This window comes from Channa argus, chromosome 1 (genome assembly GCF_033026475.1).
Source record: "Channa argus isolate prfri chromosome 1, Channa argus male v1.0, whole genome shotgun sequence".
Classification (NCBI taxonomy): domain Eukaryota; kingdom Metazoa; phylum Chordata; class Actinopteri; order Anabantiformes; family Channidae; genus Channa; species Channa argus.
Genome location: NC_090197.1, coordinates 10,638,520 through 10,664,810, shown reverse-complemented (window position 1 = coordinate 10,664,810; position 26,291 = coordinate 10,638,520). Strand labels below are relative to the sequence as shown.

The 26,291-nt window shown below is 40.8% G+C and overlaps 2 protein-coding genes across 3 annotated transcripts in view; both read right to left on the bottom strand.

Moving 5' to 3' along the window:
- Window positions 1-3,805, bottom strand: part of crybg2 (crystallin beta-gamma domain containing 2) — a 35,432-nt gene extending 31,627 nt beyond the window's left edge. The window contains exon 1 of the mRNA XM_067496538.1: window positions 3,448-3,805. Coding sequence (XP_067352639.1) covers window positions 3,448-3,647 — 200 coding nt within the window. The 5' untranslated portion in view covers window positions 3,648-3,805. The remainder of the gene's footprint in view (window positions 1-3,447) is intronic.
- A 10,090-nt stretch (window positions 3,806-13,895) lies between these two features.
- Window positions 13,896-25,023, bottom strand: prdm1b (PR domain containing 1b, with ZNF domain). Of its 2 annotated transcripts, XM_067496355.1 has the most exons (7): window positions 24,887-25,023; window positions 24,170-24,495; window positions 20,488-20,607; window positions 18,935-19,175; window positions 16,409-17,340; window positions 16,142-16,270; window positions 13,896-15,672 (listed from the first exon to the last, which is right to left on the bottom strand). In XM_067496355.1, the coding sequence occupies exons 2-7, from the start codon at window positions 24,338-24,340 to the stop codon at window positions 15,097-15,099; spliced, it is 2,169 nt and encodes a 722-aa protein (XP_067352456.1). In that variant the 5' UTR covers window positions 24,341-24,495; window positions 24,887-25,023; the 3' UTR covers window positions 13,896-15,096. The 2 variants fall into 2 exon arrangements, with proteins under 2 accessions (XP_067352456.1, XP_067352448.1); XM_067496347.1 differs by lacking the exons at window positions 20,488-20,607; window positions 24,170-24,495; window positions 24,887-25,023 and adding an exon at window positions 19,308-19,460.
- Between the last annotated feature and the right edge of the window lie 1,268 nt (window positions 25,024-26,291).

The following is a 26,291-nucleotide window of genomic DNA, read 5'->3' as shown; positions in this document are numbered from 1 at the left end:
GTGTTTGACTTGTTTGGAGAAGAGAACTTCAGTGTTTCTTCTGTAATTTCCTATAGGGGGTAAGGTTTCAAAACGACTTTGACACGGCCTTGAACTGGAATCCTATGAAGGCAAAGCAAACGGAACGTGAAGATTTATTTCTCAGACCGTGAAATCTCCCAACTCTTTGCCAGATACATTTAAATCCTGGACTGATAACAAATACAGACTTAACCCAAGTCGGGATTTAACCCTGACCAAGGCCGTTTATCCACAACGTCAACAAGTCACCGTTCAAAAGCTGCTGTAACACAGTAGCTCATTAATGCTTTTGACTGAGTAAAAGACAATTATTCTTGTTTTCTACTTAAATGTGCTGTATCTCTACTCCAGACAGCTAAGATGTACACATCCCCAAGAGCTTTTTGACCATTACCCATCATTATTCCTACAGTACCTGAATGTGCATCCTCCTGTTAAGCCTTACCCTTACATAACCTCGGTGTGCCGCTCGTGTACAAAGGTGGTGCTGGTTGTGTCGGCTCATTATTTATTTTCCTCTGAGTAAACACAGGCTGTCACTCCGTCTGATAGACAACCAAATTAACACCGTGACCGCATTGTCCTGACATGTGACTTTGGCTCAGCCACCACCTCGCCTGTGTATACTGTAAATGTACACAACCTTTCACATATACTTTAAGCAGAACATCGTGTTTTTACTGCCTTGCACAACAATCATGACCCAGAAAAAGAGTGGCGCATTCGGTATGCACAACTAACACCCAACTACAATTTACAAGACGTCTCTGTATAGTCCAGGATTTAGTTGCACCTGTACTAACGCCATTTTACCTTAACCAACACCAAAAGTGTGAACTTTTGAAAGTTATATTAAATAACACATAGTTCCTGTTAAAATGATGCCGGTCCCTGTTTAATGCTCAAAACTTCATTGGCAGCGTATCAGAAAAGTAACATTTCACATTGTGTGATGTTTAGGAAACACACAAAAAAAACAAAGAAATTCAGAGAACACACAAAAAATTACAAAAACACAATTTTTTTGAGTTTGACGTGAAACTAACAGATTTCGCACCCAACTACCAACATCGAGCTGAGTGTGTTTTTTTTTTTTTCCCCTTTTATATCCTTTCTTGCCTGAAAACATATCATAACTTAAAAGTCCTAAAATAGCGTTCCTAAGATCAGGGCCGGGTTTTGTTATTGATGATGCAATTGATGCAATTTTGAATCCTGGTACCAACACTGATAGTTTGAGTTCAATACCAGTTACTGAATAATACTTTTTCAATATCGATTTTATAAAATCTACTTTTATAAAAAGTATTTTATGTTAGGTTGGATTTTGTAAGTTGGCATTTTTACACTGATAGCATTTCTCACCTTCACTAAGGAGAATTTACTTTAAGACTGTTTGGATAATACCAGCATAACACTTTTAAGTTATATACAAGTTCATAAACAACACATCTATATACCATTTTAGAAAAACCATTTAAAGAACAAGCAATACAGTTACAACATACAAGTTTTACAACATATGAAGTAAACTTGTTTACCACAAAGTCTTCTGTTAACTTATGATTGAATGGAAATGTGCATAAGCCTGATTTGAAGTGGGTACCTCCAGGTTACCAGATGACTGATGCACCTGCTAAACCACATTCACTAACGAAAATATTACAGAAAAAAAAAATGAACAAATTGCAAAGAATACAAATATGTTGACTGCAAAATGGACAGTTGTGAGATAATGTGGCATATTTACTGATGCAGTTTACTCCTTAAGTACTAAAACTGGTAAATTAATGATTTTGGTAAATGAAAGTTTTGTTCCCGGTCCCACTGAGGGTTGAAAGTATGACACTATGAGGCTGAATCAAACCCATGACTGCTGATGAAGCTTTACTTCCATAGATTGACCTTGATTGTGACTGAGCTTGGTTGTGTTCAATCAGGAAAAAAGCTGCTTAAGCTCCTGTAATGTGTTTTCTAAATGACGGTCGTGTTTTCCTGTTTTGTTGCATCTTCTGAAATGCGTGTGTTGTAAGGTTTTGTGAAATGCTGCTTTGTTGTTGCGCTTCCTGAAATGTCACGTTTTGCACCTACGGGCCACCATACTTGCACAGTCTCCTTCAATAACAATGAAGTTAAAGTATCAAGTGTTTTCTTAGTGGAGTTCATGTTGATGAACAAAGTCCTGATCAAACATATGTTGCTATCAATACTTTGGATTCCTACAGTGTTTCCCACTATTGGTTCTCATTTACTGTGCAGGGTTGAACATATACTGGATATAATTAATGGTAGTCATTTGAAAAAAAGTCCCAGTTTGAAGACCACACTTTTAAACTGTTAAATAAATTAGTTTGTCAAGCAAACAAATTTGATGACGACAAATGGCCATAACCCAGTTTATCAGATGAGAACAATGAGTTTATTGCTTGCTGTGAATCCACCTGTTTGCAGGACTCCAGTTTACTGCCAATAACACTAAGTAAGGAAATCGCCTTGTGAACACATACATATTGATCCCACAAGCCCAGTATCAGTCATTTTATTTTGCATTAAATTACTGATTAAACTCTCAATCACTTACCATAATGAGCCAACTGCTGGTCGCATACATGCGGTTGGTCTTGAAACAGTGTCAATATTAGCAACAGTAGAATCCATCATTAAACATTTTGGTTTATCTAGCAATTCAAAATTTGAAGAGAGCAACTTTAAGAAGCTAGAACCACATTATTCTGGGCATTGCAGAAAATAGCAGATGCTTGTTTCTGGTTTGGCCACAGTTTTGGTGTCCATGAATGGAACAATGGGAGTTTTGGTTTTTCAATGATCCCCTTTTGTTTTTAACTCAAATGTGACATAGAATATTCTCAAAGCTTTTAGACAGTTGTTCATTCTGCAAGCTTTCAAAGAAATGGAAAGTGTTACGCCACCATTCATTCTCTCTTTTGCACAGTTACATAATGAATGGACCACATCACACAAATTTCACAGTCCCTCTTTCATCAGTCCAGTCTAGACACTAAATTCCTCCTAGGCCATCCCAGTCACCATCAAATCACACGGGACAAATCAGGGAACATTCACAGGACATGACGGTGGAGGTCATTTTCTTAACTTGTTATCTTTTAAAATTCGGCTCTGACTGATGGATTGTACATCAGTGGATCTGAGTTAATGTGACACTGACAAAGTATCAATTCATGAAGCTTTAACTTCACACAAACCACATACAGGAGCGTGGGGTTAGTGTAAAACAATAAAGTACTGCTTCATTTCAAACTGTTTACATGCATTTCATAAACTGCATGCTACATCAGGTATTCCGAGTCTTCATAGCTCGATTCAGCGTTCTACTGCTCATCCACCAGAACCTACGGGACACCTGCACAGGTATGACAACCGGCTACTGAAGGTGTGCAAACGTACCTGAGCACCTGCCGGCTCTCATTAGCCGACTTCTCGGAGGCAGAGCCTTTCTTGGACTTTGTCTTGAACTTTAGGAACTTGAACTTCTTCTTCTCCCCTTCAGCCTTCTCCACATCCTTATCCACGGATTCTTCAAGGTGGGCTTCGCTCCTGGAGAACAAACTTTTCAGAGCATTTCTGGATGAACTCTTCTTCGCCATCTCCAACTTGAGCGACGTCTCCGAGGACGGAGGGGAGGATGTGGCGGGCCTCTGCACGGCTCGCGTCTACTTGTCTGCGGGTGATCCGGTCATTGGAAGCTGATGACAAAGCGGTGGAGCAGAAAAAAACCGCCTCGCTGACAGATGCAGGCCAACACCTGCTCCCGCTTCATTCCCTGCACAGTAGGCAGAGTTAGGGCGTGGCGACAGGCCACGCCCCCTTCGGAGCAGCAGCCTGCTCCCAATGACACGACTCTGCTTTTTGATCCCTCTTGCTCCACTACTCCATTATACAATTGTGCAGGAAATGAACTGCAAATTAACTCTAAATGGTGAGTTTCAATCGAGGCCTCAGATAATGAGCGACCCACCATTTCCCTATGGGATCAATAACGTTCTTTGAATCTTGAGCTCATGAATGTTTTCTGTCCCACGAAACTTTCCAAGCTTTCTCTGTTATTATACTGTATACATAACTGTCATGTTTTTTTTTTGATGATTATGGTTTTATTCCCAGTTTTTAGTTACTAGTTTGCAATATTGTTCAGGTCAGATAAGACTAACTTTGTCCTTCTTCATAGTCTTTGGTTGAACACACCTCAGTCAAAATTTGAATAACTCTCTTCTTTATTGCTTATGCCGTATTTTATAAAAAAAAACATTCGAAATAGAAATAAAATTAATATTTAGAAGTTGCATGTTTGATGGTGGGAGGTAGCGGGACATGGGAGATTTAAACACCTTTTACTTTTTGAATAAAGTGAATCCTCATCTCACTGAGAATCTCTTTGAAATGTTATGCAAAGACTCACTTGAGCAGAACAGTTCATGTTTAAAGTTATTTGTGTGACCTCCATTTATAATACCTTTTCATTGTGTGTACCTGTGTGTGCAATCTGGAGCAACTCTGACATCTAGTGCCTGGTCTGTGCAGTTTGCAGCCTGATCCCAGATTTGGTTGTTTGGCAAACACCTGTGTAGGTGCTGATGTGGATGTGGCTCACGATGGCGCTACCATCTCACGCAGTTCACTGAAAGGCAGCAGCTGTTGTGCAACCAGCAAAAGTCAGGTTCAGTGTGTGTTAGTGTTCGATAAGGAAATGACTATAACTGACTAACCAACAGAACAATGAACAAACCCAGCTCTTTTCTTTTTCTTTACCTCTCTGTCAACTAGTACTTCCACATTTACTGTAACTTTATAATTAATAAGCACATACAAAAGAATAAATACGGAAATACAGCATTATTGTTATGATTAATATTGTATTAATAGTGCCCGGACATTGCTTTTGTGTTGGTTTCCTGGCACAGCAGCAACCCACACTTTACTGCTTGTTCACTTGCAATGAGGGAATAAAGAGAGAAACTGATAACGTAAATCATACCTGATGTAAATTATTAGGAAGTGTAATTAAAGTGACGTCATATTATCCATCACTGTGCTGGGATTCCCCTGCAGTGAACCAACTCTTTTTTTTTTCTTTTTTTTTAACCTAGCTTATTTTTGTCAGGGTGAATTATAGTACACTTTCAAAACTGTAAATTTGTAAGAATAAATAATTTAAACTGGCATTTGCTAATGTGCCACATGGTCGATAAAGGTAAAAAAAAATAATTCCACAACAAGTATCAAAAAAAAAATCTCTTTTTCCTTGAAGTAGACAGTTTGGTCCCATTGTTCTTTTGATAAACAGGAAGGCTGTGGATTGGGAAGTAGAACAGGTCACCTGTCTACTGTGGTCCACATGTCAAAGTGTCCTTGGACAAGATACTAAATCCCAAGTTACTCATGATGTGTATGTATATGTTCACTTCTAAAATAAATACATAAACTTTAAATAAACATAAAGTATGGATAGTAGTAAAGTATCTTGTAAATTGTACTTCTGTCTTGACATGTCAATACTTGCATTTTCAGGCCATTCCATAAGTTAATTTTGTGGTGATTTGGCTATTGTTAAGTCAAGTAAGACATATATTTAACAACACTAGCTGAAATAATCAAGGTTACATTTGGATAGAAGGTCACATTTTATAGTGAAACCCACTATAAAGCAGAAGGTCAAAATATGGATAATTATTGCTTTGAGTTTTGGGAGACTCTGATGAAAATATTCATACAGCAAAATGTCCATCGTAAACTATAATGCTACAAGCAGCCAGAAAGCTTAGCTTAACACAAGGCCACAAACTGTGGTCAGTAGTTAGCATTGGTTTGTCCACATTAACCTTAAGTCTTTGAAAAATTACAACACGCCAGACTATTTGTGGCCCTGAGTAGTTGTGTGGCCACAAGCAGATTAAATGTTGTCAGCTTCCCCTCCTGCCAGAGATCAAATAAATGTCTCTCACACGATCTTTTTGGTTTAATGTCAGTTTCTATATTCCCAAACAAAGATATAATGAATCTATTTACCAGCAGTTGCCTGCTTTGCTTTGTTAGTAACACCCTTGGTCATATCCATTACACTAATGACTCCCAATTAGCTCGGAGTTAGGATTAAAGCTGCCCTATAATGTTTTGCAAACATTATTAAGAGTAAAATGGTCCAGTAATGTATCACTCATATAGTAGGACTACGTATTCCATACTTTCATCTGCATTTTAATACATTTTAGTTAATAAAACATTTAAGGTTTTATCCTCCGTAAGGTTGCTACAAACAATATTTAAAAAGGGTAAGTACATTATGTTCACCTAACAGGTGCAGGGCTGTTTGAAATGTGATAGTGCAAGAAGAAATGCCTGCACGCTAACTCAAGGCAGAGATTTATTACAAACAAGTTATTGTTTTTCCGCCTATTTCCTAACGTGAACTCCCTAAAAATAGCGATGTGAACAACCACAGCTTATCTTTATACATTAAACCTTTAGACCCATTTAGTTGATTACTACAGCGTCACAACCCTGTCTTATTACTCAGTGCACCACACCCATGGATATGGCTCCTGGCTGCTGCCGACTGAAAAAATAACTGCAACCGAAAGTCAAACACCGAGATTAAGCTGGAACTGAGAGGGTAGGGACCAATAAGAAATGATAAACAAGACATACACATGCACCTGTTAAAAAACAACAACAACAATAACAAGAAGACATGAAAACATACATAGAAAAACTGTTTGAAAAATGTTGGTTGTCTTGGCAACTTGTGTAAAGTAAAACTGAAAGGGTGCATTGGCAACAGAACAGAGCAAAGTGTCTTTGTCTGTCAATGCAAACACACACACACACACACACACACACACACACATGCACACACAAACCCACGCACACTTTAAATACCATCGTGCATTTGCATTTAAACAGAAAGACATGTGATGTTCAAGGGTTACGGACGTTGTTTGTAGGATGAAGCATGGCAAAGATATTTGGTGGTTACCCAACACAAGTCTCTTTCAGGTAAAAGGACAAGAGGCCAAGAAGGCTTGGCTCCAGGAAAAAACCCTGCCTCTGTGTCACCTGTTTATTTACCTTAATCATAGGAGACTTGCAATGCTCAGCACAAATAAATAAAACTAAGAACCATGCAAAATGCACCTATAACATGCTTAACCACCTGAATAAATAGCTGGTGGCTAAATTAAAGAAGGTAGAAGTGTCAATGGTGCATATGTTAAGTGAAATGCACAGTCTCACATTACAGTATGTGGACAGTGTTGTTATATACCATAAAAAGGTGCACATATGATACGACTTCTGGTATAATTTGGTCGCATGACAAAACAAAAATCCAAACGGCAGTACAGAATCATGTTCAAATACTTTTAAAGATATTGACACAATGTCTTAAGACATGTAGGACATGTAAGAAATGTTGAGTTTGTCAATTTGCAAGTGAGTAAAGAATGCATACAGGAACTCCTCCAGGTCTTAAAACAGGTATGTCGCACTTTATTTTTTGATTCAGGCATTTCAAAAATAAAATACGGTCAAGGTTCAAGTTTTCCCCGAGAGTTGGAATTGTAAAGTTTGTCATATTTATTCTTGGTTCTTCTTATCCCCCCCCCACGCACACACACACACACACACACACACACACCACCCACCCACCTCACCGCCCCTTTCGGCTCACCCACACTGAATCATTTTAGTTTTATCATTAATTCTAAGAAAAGGGCTGGAGAAAATGCATTGAGACCATTCGGGTCCATCCCAATGTTGTAAGATTTCCTGTTGGCGTAACGGCAATGACACAATGAGCTGTCTGGCATTAGTAAACTGCATTTTGCTTGACGGTTCTTAAACGCCCCAGAAAGTCTCCCTCTGTGGGAAAGTAAGCTGGACATCAGGCCACAAGCACTGATGCCAATGTAGTATAAGTTACAGGTCAGTTCCAAAACATGACAGTCTTTGGCACTGATGGGATGGTGGTGACCTTTTTGGAAGGGAAGTAACCACAGTAGAGAGTGGGCTGAGTGGAAACAGTGTGCCCGTGTGATGAGAGAAGAACAGAAGCAGTTTGTGTGTTTTTTGCCCCTGCGGCATTCTGTACTGGAATGCTGAAAGCAACTGGTTGTGTCACTGTGTCGTAAATGTTTCATTCCAGTAACCACTTCACCAATGATCCTCATCGGACAGTTCCCTGAAAGACCGGAAACGTTGCCTTTGTTTCTCCCTGGAAGTTAGATTTAGTAAAAAGCGAAGGAACTCGTACATAAACTTTTTTACATACAATGCATGATGTAAACTGAAATGAGACAACAACCTCCCAAGAAAGAAGACTTCCATGTGATGTGTATTCTAGATTTACAGCTTTGGTGTTTGGCGCACGCATAACATTTTCAGGGACCTGTCACCATTTAAAGAGATAATGTAAGATATGCCGTCACCAATCACCTACTGTATTCTTACTTTTTTTTTCTGCGTGCGTGTTTCTTTCACTGTTTGCTTGTCAGTCAGCCTATTATGCAAGTTAAAGGATTTCCTGTTGTGATTCGTTTTGGCTACGTGAATCAAGTCTGCTTTACAGCTGGCCAGCTGGTTTGCACAGAATAAAGTCATGTGTCAAGAGATACAAGAGTGGAAGAAAATATAAACAGGATGTCTGCTTGACACGATCCTGTCCTTTCGAGCAACAGTCTTGCAATTGTTTCGAGCTCAGTATAATTTCGTTTTTCTCTTGATTTATTTAGTTTTTTTTTCTTGCCTTCTCTTCTCTGGGCTGGTGGAGCCGTGCAGGTTTACAGGGATGTCAAAGGGCAGGGGCCAGTCCCACCTGTAACTCTTACGCTGGATTTCTACACGCCACTAATTCTAAACAGTTTCTATCAGGTGTATATGTATGTACAGTATGTATGTATCAAACTGGTGCCAAGGCTAACATTAGTTCACCCATTTAATCACCCATTTAGATAAAAGAATTATGGGATATTGTCAACACACCTGATCTGACACTCGACTAATAACAATGTAAACCAAGATTTGAATCACATAATGAATAATTAACATCACGTATAATAGACTGAATGACCAAATAACCAGTAAGGTTAGCGAGTTCCTATACTCATTCCAACCTGCATGAATACAACTAAGAAATATTTATTCATACATAGAAAGGTGAGCAATATTTACTGTATAGGAATATACAGTTAGGTGTTCTTTAGATTTTGTAAAACATTTCCCGAATTAAATTACAGCCTGTGATGCTACTCCTGCTTACATAGTTGTGATGTTAAGAGCTGAGTTTGAAGGTTTGAAGGGCATAGAGGCACAATGGTGGAAAATAACTTATTACGTTTATTCGAGTGCTCTAAGTGCACTTCTCTATTTCTATTTTGCCTAATCGTTTCCATTTTGTTATATTTTTTTCATTACACTCCAGAGGCAAATATTCTACCCTATGCCACTACTTTTATTTGAGAGCTTTAGCTACTAGAAATAAATGAAAACAGCAACAAAAGACTTCAGAAATGAATGTCAATTACTGGAAAGAAATTATTTTATAAATTTTAGATAATTTGTAGATTTTATTATAGGTTTATGTTATGATTATATATTATGGCACATGACGTTGTGAGATGAACAAGTGAGTTTATCAATAAGTTTATCAATCAATCTTTTAGTAAATCATTGAATCCTTCATCTATCACTGATTATCTTCCCTTTAAGTAGTAATCTGTCTGTAAATGTTTCAAACCTGTCCTCCCTTTGTCAGAAGTGTACACAAGCATTTCTGCTTCTACTGCGACAGCAAAGGATAAACATGTAGGCGCCATAGCTGGTAGTGTACCTGGCAGCCTTCCAGATGTAAAGGATTTCCTGTTACCAATAGACTTTGACAGCATACTTTAAAGGTCTGAGGTGTTTTTATTCTGGTCAGTGGCGTGTGTGTGTGTTTTCTGTGGGGGTTCTCCCCCACAGCAGATCACAGGAGAAAATACAATAGAACGAGGAGTCACTGCATACCAAAAAAGAGAAAAAAGAAAAAAGTGGTTAAGAGAGACTGAGAAACAACACAGAGAGAGAGAGAGAAAGAGAGAGAGAGAGAGAGAGAGAGAGAGAGAGAGAGAGAGAGAGAGAGAGAGAGAGAGAGAGTTACTGTAAAGACTAAATCATGCTTACTGAAACCTTGCAATACATTTTGTAGAGTGAAAGTGTGTCTCACTGCCTTGGGATGACAATGATGAAGTTGAAATCACATTTTGTGGTTTCATGTTCGGTCAGGTACACTGTGCCCGTAAATACGTTGAACTGTTTTGTCTCAAGGAAAAAAAAAAAAAAAGCTTTTTCATCTACAAATGTCTTGTAATGAATGTTCTAAAATTGTACTGAAACTGACAAAAAGGATGAAAAACCAAAAAAAGTGGTAAAACATAACTCCCATGATGTACCTCATGACAGTCAGCACTGGTTTTACTGACCCCCCTTTCTACAAAGTGTCTTCACAGCAACAATAACAAAGTCCAAAATAGGAGTATCTGTTGTCACACTCGTTGATTTTGAAACGTCGTGATGTAAGCAGTGCTCTTCTGAGTTTTTGAGTGACTGGCTAGTTTCGGTTCCTCTATTTTCTAGGAAAGTGAGCCTGAACATTGAACCAATCAGGGGAATGCATATGGGACTTCTTAGAGTTTATGACCAGCAAGACAGGGGTAGTAAGCAGGATGTTGCAAGGGTGTGTGAGTATACATCTACTGGAACATGACTTTCAGAGTTTTCTAATTTCCATGTAAAGGCATTTCTCACTATTTTGATATAGGCAAATGGAGTTTGCTTTAGGCTTATTTGATAAAAAAAAAAAAAAGTCAAAGCTTGCTCTTGTGGATGCAGAATCAATTTTCTTTGATGCAGGACAGAAATAAACCAGGTGTGACTGTCTTTGCAGATTTTAGGAAAAGCCTAAGGCCTTGGTAAAACGTGGCAGCAGCCTCAGTCCTTTGAAGCATTGTATTTTACAAAGAGGGGCCCATTTGTTATGTATCCTGGACATATTTTATTGCAGCAGGCTTCACATCCTGCAGTGAGTTTCATTGTTTCATAGTTTCATCACATGGGACGACCGCTGAGCTGTGGTACCATGGAGGAAAGGAATAATGGCAAGAGCCTTAACGGAAGTACAGACAATTGACAGAACATTTACATATGATGTACATGGCAGTTTGATGAAACGACTCATTTATTTGGTTGATTTTTGAAAACTCAAAAGTAATTTAAGTTCTTTTTCGGCTGGCCACTGGTCTAGCAATGTCTGAGGAATGGGGTTGTTGAAAAAGAAGGGCTATCAAATATCATCAGCCCTGTTAAACCACATTTTAATTTACCTAAACATGTGTAGACCTTATAGAGAATTATAGAGAAACTCAACAAATCCCCCTTGAGCACGAAATAGACAACAGCGGAGAGAAAAAAAAAAATCCCTTGATGACAAAGTGAGTAACTGGAAAAATGAACCTGGGAGTGCGGATGGCAAAGAGCAACTGTGGTGAGGCAAGAATAGCTGAGTCACTAAGTGGGAACCCAGTTTGAGTACCTGTAGAAAATTACAGAAGTAATGCTAAAAAAAAACGTGAGGAAATGGTATTATACTATTACTGTGAGGAATGAAGTAGAAAGGGTAGGAACCAGAGAAAATTATATGATTTCATTTTCACAGTTGCTGGATAACTGCTGAATGTAGCAGCAGGTTATAAGGGCATCTAAAAAAAATTGAATATGGTGAAAAAGTAAATGTTTTCATAATTGAAATACAAAAAAAACTCTCATATATTCTAGATTTATTGAATGTTTAGGAGAGGAACTTTGTCCCATTCTTGTCTGATGCAGGATTGTAGCTGCTCAGCAGTCCTGGGCCTTTGTTGGCAGATTGTTTTATTTTATGATGTACCACATGCTTTCTATGGGTGAAAGGTCTGGACTGCAGTCAGGCCAGTTCAGCACCAGGACTCTTCTCCTGTGAAGCCATGCTGTTGCGATGAATGCAGCATGTGGTTTAGCATTGTCTTGCTGAAATATGCAAGACCTTCCCTGAAAGAGTCACTGTCTGGATGGGAGCAAATGTTGCTCTAAAGCCTCTATGTACTTTTTCAGCGCTGCCCACACCATAGGCACTGATGCACCCACATACCATCAGAGATGCAGGCTTTGAAACTGCCCACTGAAAACAACCTGGATGGTCCCGTCATTCATGCCAAATCAACCGGTGGGACACTGTGGGGACCCCAGGAGGGACAAGCTGAAAGCCGTTAATCTATTCCTTTTGCATCAATGTTGGATGCCCTAGGAACACCGCTACTTGTAGCCATGGGAAGGCTCATGCCTGCTTGTTGGACCATGACATGCTCTGTTGCAGTTGTGGAAACATCACAGTTTGGTTAACTCTACGCACAATCACAGCTGGATTAAAGCAAGGTGCTAAAACTTCAGTGGACGGTTAAAGTAAGAGATAACATATAAAAAGTGTTAAAATACCAACAGAATACAATGAAATCTTTGTATTAATGAGCTTATCCTTGTTATAATTGTTATAATAAGCTTGTCCTTTTTATAATACTTATGTCCTTATACTTATGCTACAATAAGCATACGTGTAATGTTGTGCAATGATCATCAACATCTCACAACAACCGCACAACATCTAACACCGGAGTTGAACTCCAGTATCCTGTTGGAAAATCCTGTTTCACTTTGAGTATATATTTGCAACCAGGACATGGAAGACAGCTTTAACGTCATGCACAGGTGAAGGAAAGTTGCTTTAAAATAACCAGAACGATAGCTTGGACCAGGGCCAATGGCTTCACATTTGAATTTGAAGAGGAACGGTGGAAATTTGGGAAATGTGTGCACATGAAGCGGTTCTACCTGTGTGACACGGTTAGATTCTTGCAGAGCTTGTTCAGATGATAGGAAGATACAGTATTTATAAGAGAAGTTCTTGTGGTGTAGTCTTGCTCCTGCTACGTCCTGCTAATCTACTTTTGTTAGGACTACAACAAACACCTCTTCTCTCACACCAACTAACTTCATGTCCCCTCTCACTACATCCATAAATCACGATTCGCATCTTTAATTTGGCATGTGTTTTATGTCGGATGCCCTTCCTGACACAACCCTCTGCATTTATCCTGAATTTGGGACTGGTACAAGAAGACACTGGCTTGTGTCCCCTTGCAGTTGCATTAAAGACTGTGCATCAGTGCTGAAGAAAAATCCCAAACTTAGCAATGAATGTTAAATTGGAGAATAGTAAGGGTTCCAGGACGGACACCTGTAGGAACCCACAAATGGAGCCTTGACAGCTTTGTGCAAAGCTAATCTCATGTCACATTCCTCATGCCAACAAAGATTTGCACAAACATCACACCTGTAATAAAAGGCTAAACTGAGAATTAAGAGAATTAAATGTGACTGTAAAACTTTTACACCATTACCCTGCTGAGTGGCATACAGTGTGCTGGAAACTTGAATTTGTCCAATCATCAGCTATTATCACGTACCGCCTACAGAGGGTGCTGTTGTTGTCAATCTCCACTCGACCCTTGTGTGGAACAAAAAGGCCAGAGCTACACCCTCTCTCTCATACACACACACACACACACACAAGGGTTGTTTCAAGGGTTGTTTGAAATATGGAATATACCAAGGCCAAACCCAGGCACTTGGAACAGCAGGAAAAATCAGACCTATTGTTGTGTGGAACTGTCTATCATAAGACTTCAGAAACTATTTATCTTCACGCTTGCTGGTTGCTGTATTTTTCCATTGTATATGGGCATGAAAAGACATGAAAAACACTAAGAATGTACAAACACAACCTTTAATATGCTACATCATGTTAATATAAAAGTTTCTTTAAAATAGTCTCTTACATATAAAATCTTAGCATTACACAACCTGTTTCAAAAAATAGACTACACAGACAAACATATTGTACAAAAGAACTACAAAACGGTAAAAGAATGCAAAACTCCAAAGTACAATTTTGAAGAATGGCTCCCTCCTTCTGGCTCTGGGTAACACAAAAAGCAAACATTTTCTTTCCAGTGCTAAGTGACAAAAGTTTAACAATGCTCCTGTTTTTTCCTGTTTTCCAAAATTGTTTATTGCTGAATATGAGGTACCGATGTTTACGGTTGTGTTTCCACACTTTTACAGTAAAGCTTTTGTAATAAATATCTTTAAAAATAAAAGTATAAAAATAGAAACAAAGTATGCATTTTACTGGGATGCTGTGATCACACTGAATCTGTAGTATTTTGGCGGTGTTTGGTTGTGATTAGCAGTGTGTCTGTGATACTTTAATGTGTATATGAAAAATACACATTAAAAAAAATATGAATAATGCTTAGAAGAATCTCTTTTCTTCTTTCTGTATCAATAACAAACCAAACACAGTGGTACACATTCAAGTTCTTTCAATGTATTTTTGACAGTTGCTATAAGGACACAGGTTTTAACATAACCTGCTTTTCACTTTTTAATCATAAATAAATAAAATGTCTGCAAATAGTTGAGGAGCAGAGGGGTTGTTTGTTCTATGACAGTGCTCTGATATGTTGCACACAAGCATCCAGTAGCTTAAACATGCAGTCACACAAAGTAAGACAATGCACGGCAAAAGTAAAGAATCGTACACACATTTACGCTTTTCTATTGTTCCTGAGTCCATTTGTCGTACCCAGAATCCACAAACTATGATACAACTAAATAAATATAAATGTCTCAAATTTCAAAACAAGGAATAAGTTAAAGCATAAAAAGCAAACACTTCTCTACCTGATTGACAAGAGTTTGAAATTCACAGCTTAACGATGCCTCCCTCTTTTAAATTCTTAAACCGACTTTAGGAGGAAGTACAGTCTTTGGAATGCTCTTATTTTGGTGCCACGCTCATTGGATTCTGAAGGTTTATATTCCCTGTTATACACCATGTGGACAAATTAGGGTTTATTTGAGGACCTCTTTTCTGGGTTGATGATATGCTGTATGAGTCCTTCGAGCTTCTCACTGTCCTTCTGTCCTCCCTGCTGCTCGTTTGTGCAGGTGAACAACAGTTGCCCGCTCCTGATAGGCCAGGGGAGGGCTGTGATGTGATGGTACAGCTGACGGAGCAATGGATATAGCTTGTGTGTTGATGGCCACCGTCAGAGCTTTCAGCAGCATTGTGGCCTCCCTCTGATCCTCCTTGCCCTCTCCTTCCAGGGTACGAGCCAGCCAATGCTCAACAGCTTCTTCCACCTGTGCCGCCAATGCCGATTCTGGGAGTGCGTCGGCCTCTTGACTGGCGTCAAACCGTTCCACCATCTCTTTCATGTGGACGTTGACAGGACCGTTGACAGAGTTAGACAGGCAACAGCTGTGCTGGTGAATGCGGAGGGAGAAGTGGTGGAAGAAGGACTGAGTGCAGAGCTGGCAGCGGTAAGGACGGTCGCGGCTGCTGTGGAGCCGACGGTGAAGCTTGAGGTGAATGTATTGGGTGAACTTGGTGCTACACAGCTTGCATTGGTAAGGTTTTTCCCCAGAGTGGAGTCGCAGGTGTGTTTTCAAGTTGCTGGTGCTGCTGAAGCGTTTGTGACACACCTGGAAAAAATGGAATGAAAGGTCACGTCTTTTATGAGAAGTACTCACATGACTAATTACTTGTCACCGACTGTACAGATTGTGTTCAGGAATATTCTGGAAAAACAGAGGTTTGGTATTATGTCACCTCGAAGGTATTAAAACCCCAGTATCACTGTTTACCGTGTTATTCCAGTTTCCTTTGGTTTATACTTAAAGCAAGTGGGACTACTTTTCATTCCCTGTAAGACCAGTTCTATATTCTCAACAATCACACCCACACTAGCAAACAAAAGTATAAAGATGCTCTTACATGACAAGGTGGGTAGTGGCTCAGTTAAAATCAAATAGACACAACAGTGTGTGAGTCAGAGCGTTGCCTTGTATTGTGTGCGCACAGTTTCTTTTCATGTCTCAATTTCACATATGTGAAGAGCTTGTTAAAAGCTTATAAACAGAGGTTAAAAAACAAGAGGTGGCTTTAACATACCTGACATTCATGTGGTTTCTCCCCCGTGTGGACCAGGTGATGTTTCTGGAGGTGAGCCAGCTGAGTGAAGCTCTTTTTACACAAGTTACACTGGAATGGCCTTTCGCCACTGTGCACTCGGAGGTGGACCTACAATAACACAGGTCATGCAAAAAAACAAAATTATTAAGCTAAAGTGTCAAACGATGAGTAGTAACATTTGGTCTTTTTTATTACAATGCATTAAAGTAATTCATCATTATAAGAGAGAGGAACTAAAGCTGTTACCTTGAGGTTTGACAGCTGTCCAAATGTCTTTGAGCAGATATTACATTCATACTTGATCTTTCCATTCTGCTTCTTCAGTGGGTAGGGCAGGGATTTGTGGCCTGGGCTGCTGCGTGGTGATGTGTTGCTTTTGGCTGTACCTAGACTTAGATTCATTGCTTCATCACAGCCAGAGGGTGACTGCCCAGGGGATGGATATTGGCTGTTGGGTTTGGGGAGAGGGGAGAGCTCTGGGGTAGCTGGGGCTCCACGAGGCGGCGATACATTTGGCGTTAGTTCTTTCAGACCTCCCTGTGCAGATGGAGGATAGGGGAGGGACACTGGAAGTAGATTAGGGCTGGCAATAGGAGGGTATGGGAGTCCATCTGTGCCCAGGTAGCTGCTGTATCTGAAGGATCCTCTTGAGGGCAGCATCCCAGGAAAGGGAGGGGAGTATGAAGGAAGAAGGAGCCGAGGATAGTGTGGACCATATGGGGGAAGAAGCTGGTAGGGGTTCTGGAGGGGTCTGGACTGCGGGTAAAGAGGGTAAGATGACACCAGCCCCTCTCTGGGGCCATAGAGGCCATGGAGGTGTAGTGGGAGACTCCTGTGTGCAGACGGAAGCATAGGGTGGTGATCGGGTAAATACGGGTGAGTCAAACCCAGGCTGGGTTCTCTGGGCTCAGGCTGAGGGGAGGGAATGGTCCCTTGGGCCTCTTGTTCCTTGTTTCCGTTCTCCTCCTTCTCAGCCTTTTTGCTGAAGTCCATGATCTGGTCATCAGGCGTGTCCGGTGGAGTGTCCCTCTCTAACATCTCCACGTCAATTTTCTCGTCTGCTTCTTCGTCCCTTTCCTCTTTGATCTCTTCCTTCGTTCTGTCTTTAAACCACGTCCGCTGAGGTAGGTGCCGTTTGACGTACTCTGGTTCTTGGACTTCATCAGCACTTGTGTATTCTGAGAGAAAGAGAATGAAAAGATATTTGCTGAGTGAGTTTGTGATGGGCATGTAAGGCACCCAACGGAAACAAATACAGACACGTATGTGTGTGCATGCAATTTAAATAACCAATAAGTAACACAGCACTCAAAGACACTCATATCCACCTAGAGAAGACACCATGTCTTATGGTAAATGATAGTAGTTTCAGTTTTGACATGACAAGTAAATCATACAGTAGAGGTTTCAGTTTGTCAGTCACAGTAGTGATTTTGATATGAGACTGGGTTGGTGGTAATGCTTGTGGGAGTACATGCTTCATGACATGTGTGAGCAGTTGTAAAATGCTAGGCTTCGTTTCGTTTGTCGTAACTTTTTCTGGGTATGATTGTTTTACCGTACTGGCCACAAGAACATATGAAACGTTGCTTCCTTTTTTACGTTCTTTCTCTTTTTGAGCCACGACTTCCTTGCCTAGTTGTTTGAGTTTGTCAGTTTGCTGCGTGTCCTGTGGGTTTCATTGTAATGCATATGTTGAAGGTAATTTAAAGGACCACTACACTCTTTTTGACTGTCTTGGCCTATACACAGCAATTTGGCTTCACTTTAATTTAACACAAAGCAAAAAATAAATAAATAAAAGCAGCCGTGAAAGTGTAAAAAGCTGTGAATGTGAAAGTCAGCTGGTTAGAGAGCTGAGCAGTGCTCGTCCCCTCTTTTCATTCTCTGCCTCTGCTACATTGATACCGGATAAGCATTAGTCATTAGGATGAATGGCCATGACATCTTGTGCATCCAGTTGGTATGAATCACCAGGCTTTGTGGCACCTGAATATCTTTCAGGATGATAAGGTGTGAATTGCCTTTCCACTAATAGACAAATGACTCACAAAAGGTACTTTGAACAGCCACTATTCCCCCTCCATTTGTGCCCTCTCCTGAAAATCCCACGTCATTTAGCACTACACGTGATACTGAGATTTGTTTGGTCCTTGTTTGGATGTATGCATTCTCTGTGATCTTACTACGGCGTTTCTCTCTCCACCCTACGCAGACAGGACCGAAGCATATCAAATCACCTATCCAGAGAATAATCTGTGTTATTTTTTTTTTTTGTTTTTTTTTCACTCTGAAGTGAAGGAATTTTTCTGATAACTATCACCGTGTGACGGAGACTTTGTGCAGTGTGTTTAGTCACAGCACAGATCTAAATCTGTCATTTTATCAGATCTAGTAAAAGAAAATGACATTAGTTCATGTGTGTCATTGTGCTTTCTCAACATCAAATCAGCTGATTATCAGCTGTCCTCGGTCACTAACTCATTCTAAGTAAGATAAATGTAAGGAATCAAGCTCACATGATTGTTTTCTGCCTGTATGTGAGTAAGTTGTACATTGTATGCATAAAACAATCTAACTATTATACGCCCTCAATTTCAATTACATAATAAATTGCCACTAGAGTTTGCATACACAAGCTCTGTTCCTTCCTGTGCCTAAAAATATTTGTTAAACGTCTTTTACTTCCACAAAGCCAACAGACTTCATAGCTTCCATTACATCGTAACCTCCAAGTAGAAAAATAAAAACGGCCATTCCTGCTGCACTCACTCTGTTTGATGTCATCCTGCTGGCTACAGAGCCTCTGGGCAAACTCCGGGCTGTACCAGACCAGTAGCTCCTGTTTGGGCTCCACCGGCCGGATAGTGTAGAAGTAGATGTCCCGGCCATTCTGGCAGGCCACCAGGTTCTGTTCGGCTACGGTGCGCGCCGGGTTGACATGACGCATCCAGTTGCTCCTGTGGATGTCATAGCCATCAAGGAAGTTTTGAAGTTGACCGCCACTATAAATCTGCAGAAGAATGAGAGGGTAGATGATACTTGACTAAGACCCACAGACTTCTTCTTCTATGATAAAATAGCAACTGTAATGTTAGACACATAGAATTTTCAAAACAAGAAAAAAGGGAGAGAGAATATTCACCTCTGCCATGTACAGTTAAATATGATGTATCCTTGTGAATTATCAGCTACAGTGCTCCTTAGATCTGCTCTTTGTGTCCTGAAACTCTTGTGAGTGTTTAATACATGAGAGTGCCTGTATTTGAGGCGTGTGGCACGGAGGCGTGGCCTGGACTCCTCACCACAGTCACTCCCTCACTCTCTCTGTGTCTTTCCCCTTTTCAGCTTTGAGTTTTATTGTTGTTCCTGTCTCTTGGTGTAGCGTGTGGGTTACATGCCAGCGGTTCGCCTAATTACGATCACTTTTTCAGGAACAGAATGAGTGCGTTGGCTTACGAAAACAAACAAGATGAAATGGCCATGTAACTGCTGGCGGCCTGACAGACAAGTGCTGGCAGGCGGCCAAATGACACACATGCAGGCATGCCTTTGGAAGCACGTCCGCCTCCATTCTGCACCTGTGTCATGTGGTTGATATCACTCCAGGGGCCCAAACACTTTCACTATTGCACCAGGGCAGGAACACCCCTTTGCACAGGTTTACAGGAAATAGAGCCGGAAGTAAAATACGTAGGATTGCAAAGAAAAAGTCCTTATGGGAATTGACTCAGCAGAATAGAAAATTTCCTGAGTGACACAAGTTATGTCTGGATGGGAGAGAGACAAAAGAAACTTGCAAACTAGACGACTAAAAGTGGGCGGAAAGACAAGGATTGTCTGAGATTGTGTGTGTTTGTGTGTTGTACAATAGCCCCTTCCTTTGTGTGTGTGTGACACATGTTGCACAGAACCTGAGTGCCGGTAAAACTGTGATGACTGTGGGAGTGAATCAATAGTTACGTGCCACTACCGTTTACAACTTCCTCAAAAATTTTTGACCAAAACCCCTGTAAGCCAGTTCAATCTGTGTGAAAGCATTTTTGTTTCCTTATTGACGTATGGACATACACTTGATGTGAAACTGTATCTGAGCAACCAGTGTCTTTATTTTTATTTTTTTAAATGTGTAACACAGGAAGATGAAAACCGGTCCCCTGTCACTCCCCAGACTATTCTGAGACCTAGTTTCTCATGTCTAGGTTTTTAGACTTTCGCTGCTTATCAGGCCGAGCACAGTTGGTGATTTTAATTTATTAAAAAAAAAAAGTATGTTATAAGTAAATTTGCATACACATTTGCATGTGTATTTTTATTTTCCTTACCCTCCAGAAGTATTTTCTGTTGGCCTGTTTGGGGACATTGTCTTTGGTGTAGATGTCTCCTTGCAGGGGGCCGAAGCGAGTCCCCTGAGGAATGTATTCTTTGCTGAACACGCCTGTCACCTGGAAAATACATCAAGTACATCGTTATTATATTAGATACAATAACTTTCACATTTACAGGCGTAAATCTTCACATCGGGTAATAGCTGTATTTTCTGACTGTCGTTGGCCTGAGCTGCAGCTGTGGTGTCTTTGTCATCTTGACCCAGACAGCTCAAGAGCCACGTTGTAATCCAAAAGGTGACCCACTTTCTCCACTAATGAATTAAACGAATGAAGAGAATTACACTTTCTCTGACCTACTCCACTGATCTCTGACCCACTGTCCTCTTAAAGAGGAAGCAGTGTCACCTGTTGTGGAAGCAGTCGCAGCTGTTGTTTGATCTCTCATTTAACAAAAATTCGTACTAACTTTTTCTTTCCCAAACGTTACAAATCCTGTCTATATAGACATTCAAATGATTTCTACAGTGTGGTTCCATTAAAATAGGCGTTTCAAAGCATGTCCAAGCACTTTGACTGCAATCATGTGTGTGGGATTTTATTTTACCATGTGCAAGTACCTATTTTCTCAGGGACATACAGTAATGTATGTGGAACAAAACCTGCCCTGTTGTTAGGTGACTGAGTCATTTCTGACCTTTTTGCATATTTTTTTTTCCAGTTAGTTAAAAAAAATGAAAACACTAATCTAAAGCAAGAACATGATTTTTAACTGTCTTCTTTGTTGTGCAGAACAGCATGATGGTTGCCACTTGATGGAAACAGCACAACTTAGGGGTCATCCCTTCACAAATCCCACCCAAACACACACATCATCACGCAGCTGAATCTGTGGCCCACACAGACACACACACACATGCACACACACACACACACACAAAAACACACGTAATGGTTGCCACTTGATCGAAACTGCACAAGCTTGGGGGTCACCCCTTCACAAATCACACCCAAACACACACATCATCAGGCAGCTGCATCTGTGGCCCACACACACACACACACACACACACACACACCTGCACACACACACACACACACACACACACACACACACACACACATATCGTTTGGAGGAGCTTTGTGTTCAGTCTTTACACAGCTCACCCTCCTTTCCCAACCCCCAAACACCAACACACACTCTCTCATTCTGCCACCGATGAATATAATAAATAAAAACGGACTAATAAAAAAAACATAAAAGTCAACTAATAAACAAATAATACATCTATGGTGATTTATCTCACGATGAAGGGTGCAACTGGCCTTTAGAAATGGCATATTAGCGGTTAATTAGAAAACAACAGGTCACTGAGGACGGCAGGAGTGTGCGTATGCGTGTGTCAAGCAGCCACGGAGGCGAGTGAGGTGACTCCTGGATGCGATGAACCAGGCTGACATGGACATTGTGCTTCGCAGGCGTTGCGTGACTAACGAATCACTCTGGCTGCCGGGGCTGCAGGGCCGCCGCCGCTGCTTAACCGCTCTGTTTAGTCAGGTTTGGAGTTAGGCGAGGTGGTGGGGGCGGGAGGCAGGGAGGGAAGTGTGTTGAGGAACAGAAGAAAGGAGGACGGGCATTCTAATGTCGACCCACGCTATCACACCCCCCTTTTCTCCATCCTGCCCCGTCCTTTCTGAGCACTCTTGAAATAACTCGTGTGTCTGCCAGGTTGAAGCCTGATGCCTGGCTGGCTGCGTGTGCCCAACGAAAGTTAATCATCTGGTTTTAACCTAAATCCTCCCCCCCGTACACACGCGCACACACACAGGCCTACCCCGGCTTCTCCCTCCCCATTCATGTCCTCTGCGCTCATTGCTAACGCCCAATCTGCCACGTGCTCCTTTCACCCTTCTTCACCTTTCTTGCCGCGCTTTGAGGTAAAAACGAGAAAATGGGGGACTTTCTTTCATCCAGACAGGTGCTGAAGATCTCTGAAGTATTGTGATCTGCATGATGATACTGTATGTCATCCATGTTTTAATGTGCCGTAGAGGCGCTGACTACATTTTCTGTTTCCCTACATACTCTCTAAATTTGACTCATCTATCTACCATGAACTCACCTATGTTAAAAATCCCTTCCACCAAACCTTCCTCTATAATGTAAACTGTAACTTACATTTAATCTGCATAAAACCCACAGAAAGGAGTGACTTTGTTTCCTGATCACAAACAGAAATTAATTTCCCAGCTTTGGTGACAGAAAGACAAGGAGAAAGATTCACATGACACCATCTTTAGGAAGGGAAACCACTCGATGGACAAGAGCCTTCTCTAAGCAAAGCAGATTACTGGCAACCATGCAAATGTGTGAACATGCTAGCTTTCATGTTTCATTTCTTATCTGTTGTCATTTCACTTATCACATATGGTGACATATACACAAACACTTAAAAGTATGCCAGTAACTCTTTTTCTTTTGTGGATTTTAGGTCAAAGTTAATCCAAATCTTTTTTTAAATTTTTATTACTATTATCATTATTATTTATTATTATAATTTTTATTGTGGCTGCTTTGCAGTGCAGCATGCCAGCACAAGCACACTGCGAAATCAAGTTTGGCTGCCCTGAGTGTGAGTGTGGTAAGTGTAAGTAAGTTATGTTAGCCGTTAAACAAGGGCTGGGGATTTGTAATTAGCCCTCAGTGAGATATAATCTCCACAGTTTGCATGCTTTTCTTATCCTGCAGCAGATAATTCTGCAATGAGAGGAGGAAGAGATGAGAGTATGAGAGCTACAGAAGAGGAACGACACCGCTAAGTGTTGCCTAGGTCAGGGCAGAAAGAGGAAGGGGACAGCGAAGATAACCACAAGCATCTGCGTCGAGTGTTGAGAGCGACTACGAAAGAAGCATGTGGCATCTCTCGCGCTCTTCACTTTAAGATGATGATTCTCTTTAGCTACTTCCCCTTAAAACCTTGCTTCGAGACATGATTGCAGTGCTTTGCACAAGGTGACATGTCCAGGCAGAAGCCTGATTTTATTGCACTCGGAGCCAAACATTCAGCTGACGGACTGTGACAAATAGCACAGACAAGTTATGTAATGTACAATATGCCTGACTCACCTGAGTGGGAAATGGAGTAGGGGTTAAAAGAAGGTTGCAAAAGAAGAAAACAGTAAGGAGGAAAGTTTTGGAGTAATTATATCACCTGTGTGTATGTCCTGAGTAAGAGAAGCTGTACAATAGTTTGAGTGTTTAGGTGTCATTGTTGTGGCCACAAGACATAAAAAAGTGCCTAACCCAAAGCTACCAGTGACCTCACGTCCACACACAGTGGACTGTATTGTATTTGTGACAAACACATTACTCAGCAGATGTTTTGTTCCGGTAACCCAATACAGATGGCCGAAACAGAGAGTTATGTAACACACTATTATCAGTTTGAGGTGTAAAGTTTTAATCTCACAACACTGACTAAAATACCATAAAGGATAGCAACTGACTCCAAATTGAGTGAAGTTAGTCTGTGGATTAAATTACATGCTGTGTTGAGGAGCTGTAACATGAGGAGGCTGATTGGCTACTGCTACATGCTGTATATTAAGTTCATTTGACAAAGATGTCTAGAGTGAGTTTGAGACATACATTGTAAAGGTGAAAACGAATTTCTCTTACCTCATTGTCTGCGCCATATTCAAATGTGAGGTTGCGTGGGATGGAGGTCATAGCTTTGGGAAGGCTGAAGCTGGGGTCCGACACCTGGTCTGGCACAATGTAGGTGCAGTTGAGGGCAAAGTCCACCTCCCTCCACCCGCTCATGTCTCCTGATGTGCTATCCAGCTTCATTTTGACAGTATACAATACACAGCTGGTGGTAGCTTCAGGCTTTGGACCTATAGTTTGGTTTGGTTGTGTTTGGCTTAGCTTGCTTTGGCGTGGAAGTACTTTGGTTTCGTTGTGGTAGATCGCTTGCACTAGGTACGTCGGTTAAAGCTCGAGATCTGAAACAGAAAGGGAGGAGGAGGGAACCGGAGATATTAGTGCTGCTGTGAAAAGGCAAAGAGAGAATAGAAGTATTCATTATGGTCAGTGCTCAGTATCTGAACTCAAATTCAGCTATTCTTACTGGGTGCCCTAAGAAATCCCCAGATTGTTGCTAGTCTCATGGTGTTTTAAAATGCCTGCTGGCAGTCATTCTTTATCCAGACTTCCATTCAGAAAGACACAAACTTCATTGACACTGTCCTCGGCCAACATCCCAACAAATGCCATTCAGTTTAAGCAGTTGTTGTTTTCTGCTTTCGGCTCATTCTAGCTCATCTTCATCTCATCTATGTTGTAAATCTATCCAGAGGCTATGTTTGCCCACAAAAGAAATAAGACACAACTCACTTCCGCACATTCATTCAGCTGTAGGATCCTCATTTCCTTGGCTATGTCATCCCTTGATTTCTATCTTTTCTTCATACTCTCTCCTCTTTCTCCAGGGCTTCTTCAGGGATTCCTCTGAGTTAGATCCTTTGGGTATCCACTCTCGCTGCGGCCACTCTGTCACTAGAAACGCACGAGCCTGGATTGCGCCAAGCTTTTTTAGCTTAGTGCCCCAGCCAATCACAAGGCACCGTAGTCATGTGATCGAGCCATCTGACACAAAACTGTTGGTTTTGGACAACAACATCAGTGACATTGTACACTTGGCCAGCAAGTGGTTGTTGCGATGAATACTTACACACACACAAACACAAACACACACACACACACACACACACATCCATGCGCACACAAAGACATGTTAATGAATGAATAATGGAGGAGCAGATGGCCGACCCATTGCCACTGAAAAACACACTCATAGACTTTTGCTTGGTTTGGCACTTAATGAGCAATCTGCTACTGCTGTATCTCCTTGACCTAAATCTTACTGTAGAATTTGAGACCCATGAGTCCTCGATCACACACACACACACACACACAAACAAACCCAGCATTAAATAAACCAAAGCCCCATACTGTACATACATACATAAACACAAATTTTCTTTTATGCTTTGAACAAATTCTGAATCGTATCTGATCCTCGCATGCATAACATATAAGGCATGAAGAAAAGTTATATATTTTATTTATAAATACACAGATACCTGCCGTGGGCTCACTGGTGCTCATTCACAGGTACAGATGTAGGGCAGGTCATCCCATGACGCAGAAAAGAGACTTAAGACACCTGTCTGGCAAGCCTCCCCTTTACTTTCAGACATTAGTGACAGGGAGCTCTGGGTCACCTCATCTGGAAGTCTGCATAAAGATAGCGAGGACAGGAGAGAGCAGTTAAAAAAAGAAAATGACTTCTCTATATGTGGACATGTAATCTGGGTGGGAAAAGCACATGTATGAGTGAGTAACCTTTGCTTTTCTTCTGACGGGCAAACATATGATGTGTCTGTCAAATACTATAAATAGCTACAATAATTTACGAGGCTGTTGTATATAAACAAGAGAAACGTAATTGGATTTTCAGCGTTCGAAGATAAATAAATATAAAGACATTAAAAGTTATTTAATGAATGAGATATGTAATTTATATTCGGTAAAAAGAACTTTATATTCGGTCATAAAAAGAACTTGTATGACCAAATATAGCCTTATTGTTATATATACAGCATTCTAACTTTATTTGTGTCTGTCAGTCACGCCAAAACTTATCCCTTTTCTATCTCAATCTGGCTAGTGAAACAGTAAATTGGCTGCCATATGGCAAGGCTACTATTCCAAGCGTGGAGCTTCCCTGTCCAGTGTG

Coding starts and splice junctions, on each gene's coding strand:
- prdm1b (XM_067496355.1), bottom strand. CDS start 24,340: ATGAAGCTGGATAGCACATCAGGAGACATGAGCGGGTGGAGGGAGGTG. Junction 16,271..16,408: donor GACAGCTGTCAAACCTCAAG/GTAACAGCTTTA, acceptor GTGTTATTGTAG/GTCCACCTCCGAGTGCACAG. Junction 15,673..16,141: donor AGAAACCACATGAATGTCAG/GTATGTTAAAGC, acceptor CATTTTTTCCAG/GTGTGTCACAAACGCTTCAG.